The sequence below is a fragment of the Hyperolius riggenbachi genome, chromosome 3 (assembly GCF_040937935.1).
Source record: "Hyperolius riggenbachi isolate aHypRig1 chromosome 3, aHypRig1.pri, whole genome shotgun sequence".
In the NCBI taxonomy this organism is placed as follows: Eukaryota; Metazoa; Chordata; class Amphibia; order Anura; family Hyperoliidae; genus Hyperolius; species Hyperolius riggenbachi.
In genome coordinates this window covers 224,569,605-224,586,014 of record NC_090648.1, presented here as the reverse complement: position 1 = coordinate 224,586,014, position 16,410 = coordinate 224,569,605, and the positions used below count along the sequence as shown (strand labels likewise).

Below are 16,410 nucleotides of genomic sequence, written 5' to 3'. Positions count from 1 at the left end.
CTGCTCAGTGTGCGTAAAACATTTAACCCTTTTCATACACACCCTAGTAAATTTATAAAAGCCATTGTGTAGCTCTCATCGCTCTGCCCTAACTGCAATAAGAAACCATTCCTACTGCTTTTTTATTTAACCAGTTCTATAGAGACGCTGAGTACAGTATAGAAAGGGTTGAATGTTTATTTTTACACACTTATCGGGGAAGTCCAAAAGTAGAGGGAGAGTCTCCCCTGTACAGGAATGTAAGGTGCTGGACCAGTGCAAAAGCCAGAAATCTAATCCAAGAGGTTTGCAAATTATTAACTCACTGTCAGATGCAGAAAAGGAGTGTTATTTCTCAATCTCTTATCCAAAAGTGAAATCTTGCAAAAGTTCATACATGTGGAGCACATGCACTTGTGCTCATAAGTTTACATACCCTGGCAGAATTTGATGTCTTAACCATTTTCATAGAATATGAATAATGACACAAAATAAACTTTCATTCATGATTAGTGTTTGGCTGAAGCCATTTATTTCAAACAACTGTGTTAACTCTTTTTAAATCATAATAAACAACATGCACACAATTTGACACAAACTGGTGTTAATGGCTATTGAAGGTAACCATCTTCACCTTTGATCTGTTTTCTTGTAATTAGTGGGTGTGTATAAAATGTCATTGAGTTTCTGGACTCTTGATAGACCTTTCCATCTTTCATCCAGTGCTGCTTTTATGTTTTTTGGATTCTTAAGTCATGGGGAAAGCAAAAGAAATGTCAAAGTATCTGTGGGAAAAGGTAGTTTTAATGCTATAAAACAGGGGTGCCCACACTTTTTCGGCCCGCGAGCTACTGTAAAGTTCGCTGAGGCCAGGAAATCTACCGACGTTTTAAAATGCACCCGCAACTCCCCAAAGGGTGTATGTGCCCTTAGTATAGGTTAGCTGGGCATGTGAGCTCTTAGTATAGGTTAGACAGGTATATGTGCCCTTAGTATAGGTTAGCTGGGTATAGGAAAGATGGGTGACATGATCAAGTTGGCAGTAGAAAGCAGTTACCATGCAAATGCCACAATGTATCCCGCTTACACTATGCCAAACATCACATAGACAAGCCTCAAACCTTCTGGCACAAAGTCATTTTGACTAAAATGTAACTTTTTGGCCACAGGCATAAATGCTGAGTTTTGGGAAGGCATCTGGCCTATGATGAAAGATGCACCTTTCCTACTGTGAAACATGGTGGTGGATCGCTGATGTTTGAGGGATATGTGAGCTACAAAGGCACAGAATTGATGGCAATTGGTCAGAATTGATGGCAATATGAATGCAGTAAGTTATCAAAAATACTGGAGGAAAATTTGCACTCTTCAGCCAGGGGGCTGGGAATGGGATGTACTTGGCCAAGTCGATCTGTCATTGGTTACAGCAACATAAAGTGAAGGTTCTGGGATGGCCATCTAAGTCTCCTGATCACTCCGTGGAGATCTCAAACATGCAGTTCATGCAAGCATTTACGTGAACTGGAGACTTTTTGCCAGGAAGAATGGGCAGCTTTATCATCTGAGAAGATAAAGAACCTCATCCACTAACTACCACAAATGCCTTCAAGCCGTCATTTATGTTAAAGGGGCAATATGCACACAGTATTAAGAACTGGGGTATGTAAACTATTGATCTCGGTCATTTGGGTAGTTTGTGTAGTGATTATGATTTAAAAATAAGTAAACATGTATGACAATAAATGGTTTCAGACAACCAACCGCTAATCATGAGTGAAAGAAAAGTTTTTGTGTTATCATTCATAGTCTCTGAAAAATGGAAAATCCTAAATTCTGCCAGGGTATGTAAACTTATGAGCATAACTGTAAATAAGCTTAATATACCGTAAATCCCTCTCCAGAAAAAGGGTATTACTGTAAGATCATAGTCTACCTGTGATTTTTGTTTTGTTTTTTTGTTTCTTGCATTCTCCCCCCTGCAGATCAAGCTGGCTAAAGCCATGCTGTGGTAAGAGGGCTACTGTATGGCATGTGTTTCTGCTTAGTGCTGGAGTGAACAGTTTCCTGGTGGCCTGTGTCATTCTTGTGGTATGCCTGATGACTGTGGAACTGCTGATAGACATCAAGCTTCTTCAGTGTAAGTCATGACATTGTTTACTAGATATAATGAATAGTTTGTGGCAGATTGTTTTTCCTATGAAGCCGCTTGTGTGATCTCACTGTTGCAGAGCATAAGGGTGGTGGTTGTAATGTATCATGTAACAATTCTTATAACATCCATGGGACTGACGCTATAAAAACAGATTCCTCTGCCCTTCATCTCTAATGGAAATATCACTCTTGGGTGGTTGAACCTTTTTATACTGATTGTTGTCAAAATATGCATTTTCAGTATTTTTCACCTTTTGTATTCAAATGGGTTCTCCGAAATGTTTACTCTTGTTTTAGTTGTTAGAACAAGAGACCCCAGTCAGAAGTGATTCTAGGACAGCAGTTATTTGACTTGTGCACATGGACCTTATTACTTTTTTTTTTTTTACTTTTTTTTTTTTGTCTCCCCCTTCCTCTTCGCTCCCCTGAAGGCCCGTACTCACTGGAAGATGGATTGGGTAACCTACAGCTAAGCGACCTGACGAACGAGCATTCCCCAGTCCATCTTCCTACAGTACTTATGTGTACACAACAGATGTGAACGAGAGTTCAAACGACCGCGGCACTTTGCATGGGAGTTGTTAGGAAACTTAAAGATACGATTGCATTTGCTGTGTGGCGCAAAACGTTGTTCGTTTAAACGCACACGTACCTACGATGCATAATCGGGGAAACGGTCGCTCAAAAAAAATGAACGGTCACGGGAAAAATAAGCAATGTTGGTACGTTGCTTATAACACTGAAGTGGTGCCACTTATTGTGCCTGATTTATTATTGCTGGAAACCTGCTAACTTTTCAGCCTATATTGTTGGGTGACTGATGGCTCAAATTTTCATATACTATACCCATGGTTATTATCTTTTGGTGTCGTCTGCAGTGAGTGGAATGTACTGTATAATGTTGGGAGACTGATATCTGGTATTTTAAGATGTTAAAACCATAGCTTTTTCTCTTCAGCACTGTGTGTCGTGAGCGGAGTGTATGAGTGACATACCAGTGCTTTTATTGCTTATGTGAAAGTTGTACTGATTTTACTGTTTGTTTTAATAACTGCACCTTTTATCAAGCAGCCTGCTGTCCTGTATGCCCCCTTTTGTTTCATGCTGCATGTGATCATGGACCCTGTTAAAGGGTACCGGAGGTAAGGCTAAAGCCTATATTTATACTTCCCTGGGGCTTCCTCCAGCCCCATGATGTAAGTGGGCTACCTCGCTGTCCTCTCCAGCTGCTTCATTGTCTTTTAATCATCAATGTGGCAAGCCGCACTCTTCTGCACGGCCACACACGCACCCCCGACACACTCCTGCAGCCGGGAGAGTTCTGCGCCTGTGGATGGGAGCATGGCGGGGGCGGCCCCTCATGATGCGCAGAAGAGCCCGACTGGCAAGATTACCTGGGCTGATTAGAATACTGTAACAAAGCAGCCGGAAAGGACTGCAAGGAGGCCCACTCCCCTCGTGGGGCTGGAGGAAGCCCCAGATAAGTATGAATATAGCCTTCACCTTCATCTCTGGTACCATCTAATCAGCAAAAGATGGCACTGATTGCAGTTCAGGTCTGACACTATGTAGGTACTACTCAGAAATCTATGTTTGCTTTTTACGGGATCAGTAGAATGGGGGTTGGAGAGTATTAGCTGCTAAAAACCTCTTATAGGGTGGTGTTTACAAATTATTTCTTTATTTTTGTTTACAGTCTCCAATGCATCACAGTGTTCAGGCATCATCCACTGGATAACCCTCTCTATCTTGTCAATGTTCTTTGTGGAGGTGAGAAAATGAAATAGCTAACTATTGTTTGTAGTAATGTCCACTCAAATTGTACTGATAACCCTTTAGAATGCTGAGGATTATGTGGTGTGCAAAGTGCAGCAATCCTTATAAGCCAATGAGCAGTCATCTTTCACTGTTCACAACTAATATTTGGTTTTTAAACTTGTTACGCCCATTATAATCTATATATTCTATAAATAACATGGACTATTTAAAGTACAATTATCACTCTATACGGATGATATCTGTTGATTTGGATTATTTACTCCCCAACTTGCATATTGAGATAAGACGGTATAGTGAGATCTCGGGTAAGATTATTGTAGATTTTTAAAAAATTGTATCAGTTATACTGAACATATGATAATGTTAGGAATACACAATGAGTTTCTTTGGCTACATGCTTAAAGAAAGTCCTATAGTGGTTGTGGCTTCCAAGGGCCTGAGACCAGATGGGCAAGACTTGAACTTGAAATGTAATTTCTTCTTTGTTTTATTTCTTATGGAAAAATGTACCACCCTTTAAAGTGACACTGAAGCAAAAAATAGTATGATCTAATGAAGTCTATGTGTAGTACGGATAATTAAAAAAACATTAGTAGCAAAGAAAAGAGTATCATATTTGTATTTCCAGGTATATAGCATTATTCTTTTAACATTGCATCATTCTTCCATATTTGCAGATTGCACAGAAAATCAGTATTTTAAACTATGAAATGGAGCAGAGCTAATGACCCTTTGAACTTTCCTGCAGTACAACCGTAAACAAACAAGAAACTGTGAGAGGTTGAGATAAGTGCTTCAGAAAACAGGACTATCTTTAACCTAAATTGGGTCGAAGAGCTAAGAGAAGCTCTTTTGCATAGATAACTGAAGTTTCTTAACTCTTCCTGTACTGGAAAACAATATGAGACTGAATGTTCTATTTTTTTAGTTGTACTACACATACAATTCATTATCTCATAAGTTTATTTTCGCTTCAGGTTTGCTCTAAAGAGACTCTGAAGCCTCTTAAAATTCCTCACTTTATTTAACAAACCCATTCTACACTATCACCCCATCTAAAACGCCGCTATCCTGCGGCAGAACGCTGTGTTTAAATCCCCCCCCCCCCCCAAACACCGGGGCAAAAATCCACAACTTTCCTGGTCATGGATTTTGCTGCCCGGGAATGCAGAGCTTTGTGCTGTAGCTCTGCCACCAGTCCAGTCAATCTCCGCCTCTCCGCGCCCCTCTCAATGAAAGAAGACTGAGAGGGGCGGGGAGAGGCGGCGATCAGCGCCGATTGACGGGAGTAGAGACAGAGCTACAGCACAAAGCTCTGCCTCTACTAGGAAGCGTTACCCGCAACATTGCCCCGGGGATTTGGGCGGTTTTAGCACAGTGCTCTGCCGCGGGATAGCTGCGTTTTACATGGGGTGATATTGTAGAAGGGGATTGTTAAATAGAGGAATTTTAAGAGGCTTCAGACTCTCTTTAAGCCCTTATAGGAAATGGCAGATTTCCACCAAGCATCTCCATTTTAGCTTGTCACTTTTTGATGCAAAGACTAGTTTTTTGGTTCCATGATGTAATGAAATCAGCAATCCTTATCCTGTACACCTTCACAGAGTTACAACAAAGTATTTTTCACTTGGCCAAGTACACATTTAGGGCTTGTTCACACTGCAGGCGTTTTCTACGAGAAAGTTCATATCAGCGCGGGTCGTGTGCTGTCCATTCAGTAAAGCGGTGCGTGCACCATTTTTGAGGCCATTCCGCCTCAATGGAAAGTATAGGAGAATTGCAAAACTCTCTCAAAATAGTTTTGTGCAGCGATTGCATTCGCGTTTAAGAATAAATACAATGTACTTATTTTTTTCCGGTTCAAAGAGTTCACTTCCAGACTTGCGTCAGGGAGTGAATTACAAACCGCTTAGAAAACCGCTAAGCACAAACGAACCGCCCACCCAAGCGCCTCAAAAACAGCCCAACGTGGACGGACACGCGAACGGAACGCAATGTGAACAAGGCCTAATACAAATATTACATTTTTCATTCCACTGAATAAGCATACGTTTTTACATAATTTAAACAATTTAATTTGGCCCCCTGGCCTAGGGCATTATCTTAATCTATTACTCTTTGCTTTAGTCGTTACCTGAAACGGAGTATCAAATTGTCACGTGAAAGTACAGTTAAAAATATATCATTTTCTATTTCATCTAGACTCTATTAAGAATTATTGTCCTGGGCATTTGGGATTATATTGAGAACAAATGTGAGGTAAGTGTGTTCACATTTCTTTGACTTACTAAATATCATCATACACTGCAATGGTTGCTGGGCATCTTCTATTTACTAGTAACATGCCTGAGTGCAATACTGTGCTCTCCAAGCTCCTGTGCTTCTAGTTACTTGTGCCTGTAGGTGGGATATTATAGGCAATCTGTTCTCCAGAGTACTGCTTAGTGAAGTGCAACTTGCACTTACTAATCATTTTGGGAATTCTTATTTGGCTGCAAATTCAGGAAGAATTGTGGAGAACCAATCTGTTTTTAGTTTTATAACAAAACTAGAATTTTACTTTAAATGATTGGGATTGAGGTCTTGGTCTGTATTTGGGAAGTTGGAGCCCTCTAGAGGTTAAAACGCATACAAAAAATAGTAACTTTCCTTTGCAATCCTGCCTCCTAACTTTTTTTGTTAGTACTTGACTGCCCAGTGATGATACTCCTGTGTATATTGTTACTACTTTGTATTTGCATCTTCTAGAGCAGTGGTCTTCAAATTTTGGGCCGAATGAGGCCCCTAAGGCGTTTTCACCGCCCCCAAGGACACAAAATGTGTAACTTATAGATGCAGCTCACTGCACCTTTTAAATATCGGTGGCCCTCATTTGGAATAGCAGTGCTGGCACCACCCATCCACATACTGTAGAAGCCAGCAAGCAGACATTCACTGGTTTCCATTCCAATTCTGCATCAGCTGATATTGCTGTCCAATTGGACGGCTAGTTGTCACCTGGGTATGCTTCACTGTCTGGTGCACAAAGATGTTCTTCGGGCGCCGCATGACTGAATGGCTGCTGTTGGGAGTTCTCCTCCAGGCATGATTGGGAGAAATAAGTACCTAGATTTGATGTAAAGTTTTTCAACATAGGTTTATGTATGTTCCGGCCCCCCAGCAGTCTGAAGTATGTTGACCCCGGCCCTTGACCGAAAAAGTTTGGGGACCCCTGTTCTACAGTGTTTTACAGACTACATAGTTTTACAATATTTCCCATATTCATAGTTTTATATCCCTATCATAGTCTAAATCTGTTTCGGGGTAGCCAGTTAAATTAGCAGTCTGTTTTAAAAATGTGGAGGGGCACTCTCTTGCAATCACAAGGTGAATATGCAAACTCTTGAAGCCACTAAAACCTACAGGTGAACGAATACCCCACTGTATGCCAATACATTTCTCTGCATTGAAATGAAAACAAACTCTGAATGGGGCAGCATACATCATTGGACAGAGATGCATGCAGCAATCGGTTTGGTGAATGCTCTTCAAATCATGTATTAGGAAAATCAGGCATTGTTTTCTAGGCAATGTCTAATTTTTGTCTAATTTTCCTTGCATATTTTCAAATTCATGCATTGTAAAAATTTAATTGCTTTATATGTAGTGAGATTGAACACTTGATGCTACATACACACTTGAGATAAAAGTCTTTGGAAAAGGCAAGATCAAAGACCAATTTTACCCCCTTCCATGTAGTATGAGAGCCATACTCTACACAGTCTATTTTATGGAGCTGAACTCCCCATTAGATACAAATCTTTGCAATATGCTGAACACAAAGATGCTGTACACATTCAAAAGATCAGTATCTGCAAAAGATCTATCTGTTCCTGCAAAAAAATCTGTTCCTGCAAAATGCATTCATAGTCTGATATCTGCAGATCCTCGTACACACCTTTTTAACAGACATTCATCTGCAGATCAGATCCACCAGGATGGACCTGCAGATAATTGTCAGATATGCAGATGATTGTCTGTTAAACAAGGTGTGTATGAGGATCTGCAGATATCATAGACTATGAATGCATTTTGCAGGAATGGATCTTTTGCAGATACTGATCTTTTGAATCAAGATGGCGCCGTAACAGGACGCCGCGGCCACAGGGCTCCGGTCTTCTTCTCCTTTCTCCCCCCTGTCCCTCACCTGCTCTCTCTCCCCCTCTGGGGAAGATGCGGGGGAATATGCGGGAATAGCGGAGGTCGCAGGTGGGAGCCGGTGGGCCGCAGAGTTTTGAGCAGGCCGAGGGATGCCAGCTGATCGGCCACGTGTTGCGGGGACTCTGCCATCCTCAGTAGTCCAGCCAGCCAGCTGCCCGAAACGCCGCCACACAGCCTGGGGAATCTTCCGCTAATCGGGCGCTCGGCGGATCGCGCCCACGCCCTTGGATCGCCACACGTGCAGCGCTGGCTCCACTGAGACCACTGGTCCTGGCCCACTGCTGGCTGCCGCTGGATCAGCTGACCGGGAATCGGATGCGCCGGACAGTCAGCTGATCATAGCTGTGCCACGTGCTCCGAGCTGGGAAGGGAGCCTGCCAGACACAACATCGCTGCCACAGCATGAAGGGGATAAGCGGGCTCTTCTGCTCCTCAGTGCAGGTCTGCCGCTGACGGATACACCAGCATGCCACTGCCGGATCCATCCATCTGTTCCCTGCAGCTGCACCGGCCCACCGCTACTGTTGTTGGATCCACCAGACCACCCACGGACACACCATCCTCACTAATGGTCTGTGCTGTTGACCTCCTGGCCACCTACATCCTACCTGCACTAGGCCACAAGCCGGGGGCTAAATTTACTGGCTGCCAGGTCCACTACCTTTGCCTACTGCTGGCTGCTGCATCTGATGTCCTGCCACCACCAAGGTAAACCCCCCTGGCCTGTCCACCACTGCTGCCCCCGGCCCCAAGTCCACCACCACTGCGGCCCAGCAAAAGTGCCTCCTGGCCTCACAGGGCCCCCACTGAGTCTGCACCCTCATTTCCAGACGTGCAGACTTGAAATCAGGAGTGCTACCCCTCGGGCAACCTGGTCCGAGTGAACTCTGCTGTCCGCCTCCATCATGATGCCCCTCAGTTTTCTCAGCCTTCTCTCTCTACTTTTGTGGACAATCGGTAGCACCTGTCTTGTTGGGAGCGTGTCGCTGTGTAGCGTCCAGTGCCGAAAATGGCAGCGCTCATATCGGCTCTCAGGCTGCTCCTCCAGTCCCACTCTTTTCTGTTCCTGCTATCAATGTATGCTTTGCTATGTTTGTATTACGTTAACTGTACGTGTATGCTGTAATGCTCTCTGTTTTACTTTTTGTTTTTGCTTTTTATTGTTTATATGTATGTACCATGCTTAACTGTATGCAATGCTGCACTCTGCTTAATTGTACGCACAAGCTGTAATGTTGTCCTATGTATGCTTGTCCCCTGTCTATGTATGTACCATGCTTATCCGTATGCTGTTTCTTGTCTTTTTCATCGACGACCCTGTATGCGCCAAAACCAATTCCGGGTACAACCCACCGTTGTACTTGGCGATAATAAACTCTGATTCTGATTCTGAATGTGTATTGGCATCTTTGTGTGCAGCATCTTGCAAAGATTTTATCTAATGGGGAGTTCAGCTCCATAGAATAGACTGTGTAGGTATGGCTCTCTACTACATGGAAGGGGGTAACATTGGTCTGTGATCTTGCCTTTTCCAAAGACTTTTATCTCAAGTGTGTATGTAGCCTAAGTTTACCTGAGACGAGAAAACTTTAAAAAAAATTATACATACCGGGGGCTGCCTACAGCTCCCTTCTGGTTGATCGGTCCCTCACCGTCTTCCCACACCACCTGTATCCTCTGCTAGGCGGTCTGGTAATTCTACAAGTTAGGGCCAGTCGGCGCAGGCACACAATGCTCCTGGCGACGGGAGCACGATGGGAGGGCGGTGAGGGACCAATCTGCCTAAAGGGGGCAGTAGGAAGTTCCAGGTATGTATCATTTTTAATTTTTCTCGGTCTCAGGTTTACTTTAAACATGAGTTCTTTGGCAGCGATGTCAATGGATCAGTCTCTTCAGTTCTGGCCCTTAGTTGCTGTATAATGTATTTTTTAATGATTTTGTTCTTCTGTGCATCTGCCAGGTACTGGATGGAGCTGTTGTTATACTCTCTTTAGCTCCAATGGTGGCTTCTACTGTGGCCAATGGACCAAGTAGTCCATGGGATGCCATCAGTCTCTTCATTTCACTGAGGATCTGGAGAGTGAAGAGAATCATAGATGGTGAGTGAGGTTCACCTTCCATGCTCTTCAGATGTAGCATTGCCATAGATGTGGTCCATTTTAGTTTTTCAAGTACTGTGTGTTCAGTTCATTAAAACAGCATTTAGTGTTCTTTAATTCATCCAATAAGCCAAATATTTTACAAGAAGCAAATGTTCATTAGAGGTTACTGGGAAATGTTGCCGTCACTGAATGAATAAATCGTGTTTGGGCTTTTTGTCCCGTTTCTTGCAGCTTATGTCTTACCTGTGAAAGTGGAGATGGATATTGTGGTGCAGCAGTATGAGAAAGCAAAACTCATCCGGGAAGAACAGCTGGAGAGGCTAACGCAGATGTGCCAAGAGCAAGCGGTTAGTTGGGCTTCCTAGCTGCTGATTGCTGTGCACTGTATAATAGTGTCAGTCCTACACCATTCCAAGCAATCTAGCTGCCCCAATACTTTCTGCCAGCATGCTTTAAATCAAATGGGTATATAAACAGTAAATACAACATTTAAACCTACGACATTGATTTCTCATCAGCGCAAAATGTAGCCTATGTATGAAAAAGAAGTCTAGAATGACATTGCTGAGTTAATGTCAATGCATTCAAATCAATGCAGTATTTTACATAAATAAAAAGTAGTAATTCCACTTCACCCATAAAATCTTGATTTTTACATACTGTTGCTGTTTCATTTATTGCACATAGATTCTGATAGACTGATAGACGTTGGTTTTGCACAGTATGATTGAACAGCGGATTGCAGAACAACAGTGTGGATTTGTTCTATCGCATACACCTATCCTGCCCCACAGTTTGCTTGGCATGCTTTGTAGTCAGCTGTATCTATATATTATTTAGTGTCGCGCACAGTAAACCTCCTTACTTTAGCGCAGCCATTGTGGGGGACATGTCTTTATATGCCAAGAGAATGTCACAGAATTGTTTCAGTGGAAGAAGTGCAGTGGTTGCCCATAGATCGAGTATCAGAATAATACATTTTTGTTCCTTCCCAATCCCACAGTTGCTTTTTTCTTTTTTGTTTTGTTTGGTACAGTATTATTATATTTATTTTTTAGGATAACGAACACGCTCTCCACCTGCTTTGAAACACAAGGAAATGGGCAAGAATTTTTTGTGTGTTACATTGCTGCACTGGTTACCTATGCTAGTGGAGTCCTTTTTTTTTTTTTTTTTTTTTTTTTTTTTGTACATAGATATTTTACATATAAATTACATATATAATTTACATATAAAATCTATTTACCAGTGAAACAGACCTTTTTGTTGCTGTTAATTGATGTCACATGCTCCGTTGCATGATGGTGACTGTGCACCCATGGGAAGATGCAGGAAGAGGGGGGATGTGCATGAAGAAAGGAAGGGGTCACTAAACACTAAGTAGAACAGTTTCTTTCCACTTTAAGGTACTAGACATCAACGTATGAAATGCATTGTGCCCTTTACACATAAAGTGTATTTATCTTAATTTTAGATGTATGTAACATTAATAATTAATGTTGCGTACATATAAAATGGGCACCTGGTAAAATGGGCGCAAGGGAATGTCAATCTACTGTCCCAGATCCTTGATCGTAGAATATCGGTAATTATACTGATATTCTAGCATCTCACTCTGTAACCTAATGTTCATCCCATTCCACTTCTAACACTAACCTCCCCCTTATTTACCTGGGCAGCTGGAAAGGCGCTAATTACAACAGCTGGAAAGGTGCAGTTTACCTAAGTGGTTGCAAAGTAGCTAATAACAGCGGCTGTAAAGGTGCTGAAATCAGCTAGCTGAAGTTTGGCTGCAGTGGCGCACTCCTTTGCCTAAGTAAATCACCTGGTGCCGCTATATAAGCTAATAACATTGTGGCCTATGGCGGCACCTAAATGATCAGGTACAGCATGCTCCCATTTTAATGCTTTCAGAGTTATCAGACTTGCAGCACGAGGAGCACATAAGATTGTTTAACCACTTGAGGACCTAGGGCTTTCTACTCCTTAAAGCGGACCCAAACCAAACATTTTTTTAATTCAAAATATTTAGCTGCACCACTCTGACACATACAAAGATAAATAAACACTCCTTCAAGCCTGTGAGCATTTCAGTGCATGCTTTTCACCCTTCTCTTTTCATAACTAGGGTTACACAGGTGGCAGCCATTACCTCTGAGCTTAGTAGGAGGTTTTAGATCATGGGTGTGTTTGTCATCAGCTACCCTCCCTCACAGGGGCGTCGTCTATTTGAAATCTCACACAAGCTGAAGTCACCTCCCCTGTGACATCATCAGTAGCAGCCTGTGTTTTGTTTTTGTTTTTTATCTCCTCAATCAGTTTGCCGGAAAAATCCCGGCAATATGAAAGGAAGGGAGGGGTTCCTCCAATAAATGTAAAATATCTTATATTTGTCATCATGCAGCTGAAAAAAGGCTGCTATTTATTATTATAATTTAGAAAATAGATTTTATTTCTGAAATCTTGTATTTTCAATTTGGGTCCACTTTAACCTCCTTGGCGGTATGAAAAATACCGCCAGGAGGGAGCGCAGCAGTTTTAAAATTTTTTTTTTTTTTTTAAATCATGTAGCGAGCCGAGGGCTCGCTACATGATAGCCGCTGCTGAGCGGCATCCCCCCGCCCGCTTCGATCGCCTTCGGCGATCTCCGATCAGGAAATCCCGTTCATAGAACGGGATTTCCTGGAGGGCTTCCCCCGTCGCCATGGCGACGGGGCGGGATGACGTCACCGACGTCACTGACGTCTGGACGTCATTGGGAGTCCCGGGCCACCCCTCGGCGCTGCCTGGCACTGATTGGCCAGGCAGCGCTGGGGTCTGGGGGGGGGGGGGCCGCGCCGCAGCAGATAGCGGCGATCGGGCAGGGGCCGGCGGCGATCAGAGTGCTGGCGCAGCTAGCAAAGTGCTAGCTGCGTCCAGCAAAAAAAAAATTATGAAAATCGGCCCAGCAGGGCCTGAGCGGCACCCTCCGGCGGCTTACCCCGTGTCACACACGGGGTTACCGCCAAGGAGGTTAAGGACCGGCCACTTTTTTTCCATTCAGACCACTGCAGCTTTCACGGTTTATTGCTCGCTCATACAACCTACCACCTAAATGTATTTTGGCTCCTTTTCTTGTCACTAATAAAGCTTTCTTTTGGTGCTATTTGATTGCTCCTGCGATTTTTACTTTTTATTATATTCATCAAAAAAGACATAAATTTTGGCAAAAAAATGATTTTTTTAACTTTCTGTGCTGACATTTTTCAAATAAAGTAAAATTTCTGTATACATGCAGCGCGAAAAATGTGGACAAACATGTTTTTGATAAAAAAAAAACCCATTCAGTGTATATTTATTGGTTTGGGTAAAAGTTATAGCGTTTACAAACTATGGTGCAAAAACTGAATTTTCCCATTTTCAAGCATCTCTGACTTTTCTGACCCCCTGTCATGTTTCATGAGGGGCTAGAATTCCAGGATAGTATAAATACCCCCCAAATGACCCCATTTTGGAAAGAAGACATCCCAAAGTATTCACTGAGAAGCATAGTGAGTTCATAGAAGATATTATTTTTTGTCACACGTAAGCGGAAAATGACACTTTGTGAGAAAAAAAAAAAAAAAGTTTCCATTTCTTCTAACTTGCGACAAAAAAAAATGAAATCTGCCACGGACTCACCATGCCCCTCTCTGAATACCTTGAAGGGTCTACTTTCCAAAATGGGGTCATTTGTGGGGTGTGTTTACTGTCCTGACATTTTGGTGGGTGCTAAATTGTAAGCACCCCTGTAAAGCCTAAAGGTGCTCATTGGACTTTGGACCCCTTAGCGCAGTTAGGCTGCAAAAAAGTGCCACACATGTGGTATTGCCGTACTCAGGAGAAGTAGTATAATGTGTTTTGGGGTGTATTTTTACACATACCCATGCTGGGTGGGAGAAATATCTCTGTAAATGACAATTTGTTAATTTTTATAACACACAATTGTCCATTTACAGAGATCTTTCTCCCACTCAGCATGGGTATGTGTAAAAATACACCCCAAAACACATTATACTACTTCTCCCGAGTACGGCGATACCACATGTGTGGCACTTTTTTGCACCCTAACTGCACTAAGGGGCCCAAAGTCCAATGAGTAACTTTAGGATTTCACAGGTCATTTTTGTTTCAAGACTACTCCTCGCGGTTTAGGGCCCCTAAAATGCCAGGGCAGTATAGGAACCCCACTAATGACCCCATTTTAGAAAGAAGACACCCCAAGGTATTCCGTTAGGAGTATGGTGAGTTCATAGAAGATTTTATTTTTTTGTCACAAGTTAGCGGACATTGATTTTAATAGTTTTTTTTCACAAAGTGTCATTTTCCGCTAACTTGTGACAAAAAATAAAATCTTCTATGAACTCACCATACTCCGTACGGAATACCTTTGGGTGTCTTCTTTCTAGAATGGGGTCATTTGTGGGGTTCCTATACTGCCCTGGCATTTTAGGGGCCCTAAACCGTGAGGAGTAGTCTTGAAACCAAATGTCGCAAAATGACCTGTGAAATCCTAAAAGTACTCATTGGACTTTGGGCCCCTTAGCGTACTTAGGGTGTAAAAAAGTGCCACACATGTGGTACCGCCGTACTCAGGAGAAGTAGTATAATGCGTTTTGGGGTGTATTTTTACACATACCCATGCTAAGTGGGAGAAATATCTCTGTAAATGACAATTGTTTGATTTTTTTACACACAATTGTCCATTTACATAGAAATTTCTCCCACCCAGCATGGGTATGTGTAAAAATACACCCCAAAACACATTATACTACTTTTCCTGAGTACGGCGGTACCACATGTGTGACACTTTTTTGCAGCCTAGGTGCGCTAAGGGGCCCAACGTCCTATTCACAGATCATTTTGAAGCATTTGTTTTCTAGACTACTCCTCGCGGTTTAGGGGCCCTAAAATGCCAGGGCAGTATAGGAACCCCACAAGTGACCCCATTTTAGAAAGAAGACACCCCAAGGTATTCTGTTAGGTGTATGGCGAGTTCATAGAAGATTTTATTTTTTGTCACAAGTTAGTGAAAAATGACACTTTGTGAAAAAAAACCAATAAAAATTAATTTCCGCTAACTTTTGACAAAAAATAAAATCTTCTATGAACTCGTCATACACCTAACAAAATACCTTGGGGTGTCTTTTTTTCTAAAATGGGGTCACTTGTGGGGTTCCTATACCGCCCTGGCATTTTACAGGCCCAAAACCGTAAAATGTCTGGAAACCAAATGTCTCAAAATGACTGTTCAGGGGTATAAGCATCTGCAAATTTTGATGACAGGTGGTCTATGAGGGGGCGAATTTTGTGGAACCGGTCATAAGCAGGGTGGCCTTTTAGATGACAGGTTGTATTGGGCCTGATCTGATGGATAGGAGTGCTAGGGGGGTGACAGGAGGTGATTGATGGGTGTCTCAGGGGGTGGTTAGAGGGGAAAATAGATGCAATCAATGCACTGGGGAGGTGATCGGAAGGGGGTCTGAGGGGGATCTGAGGGTTTGGCCGAGTGATCAGGAGCCCACATGGGGCAAATTGGGGCCTGATCTGATGGGTAGGTGTGCTAGGGGGTGACAGGAGGTGATTGATGGGTGTCTCAAGGTGTGATTAGAGGGGGCAATAGATGCAAGCAATGCACTGGCGAGGTGATCAGGGCTGGGGTCTGAGGGCATTCTGAGGGTGTGGGCGGGTGATTGAGTGCCCTAGGGGCAGATAGGGGTCTAATCTGATAGGTAGCAGTGACAGGGGGTGATTGATGGGTAATTAGTGGGTGTTTAGGGTAGAGAATAGATGGAAACACTGCGCTTGGGTGGTGATCTGATGTCGGATCTGCGGGCGATCTATTGGTGTGGGTGGGTGATCAGTTTGCCCGCAAGGGGCAGGTTAGGGGCTGATTGATGGGTGGCAGTGACAGCGGGTGATTGATGGGTGGCAGTGACGGGGTGATTGATGGGTGATAGGTGATTGGCAGGTGATTGACAGGTGATCAGTGGGTTATTACAGGGAAGGACAGATGTAATTAATGCACTGGCGAATTGATAAGGGGGGGGGGGGGTCTGAGGGCAATCTGAGCGTCGTGGGCGGGAGATTGGGTGCCCGCAAGGGGCAGATTAGGGTTCGATCTGATAGGTAAAAGTGACCGGTGGTGATAGGGGGTGATTGATGGGTGATTGATGGGTAA

General features: G+C 43.2%; 1 protein-coding gene across 3 annotated transcripts in view; it reads left to right on the top strand.

Annotated features, from left to right (window-relative positions):
- TMEM266 (transmembrane protein 266) overlaps nucleotides 1-16,410 on the top strand; it is a 108,624-nt gene that overhangs the window by 67,765 nt on the left and 24,449 nt on the right. For all 3 annotated transcript variants that reach the window (XM_068275849.1, XM_068275846.1, XM_068275847.1), the window contains exons 3-7: nucleotides 1,962-2,116; nucleotides 3,827-3,900; nucleotides 6,112-6,168; nucleotides 10,070-10,208; nucleotides 10,443-10,558. In XM_068275849.1, the coding sequence (XP_068131950.1) occupies nucleotides 1,962-2,116; nucleotides 3,827-3,900; nucleotides 6,112-6,168; nucleotides 10,070-10,208; nucleotides 10,443-10,558 (541 nt within the window). The remainder of the gene's footprint in view (nucleotides 1-1,961; nucleotides 2,117-3,826; nucleotides 3,901-6,111; nucleotides 6,169-10,069; nucleotides 10,209-10,442; nucleotides 10,559-16,410) is intronic.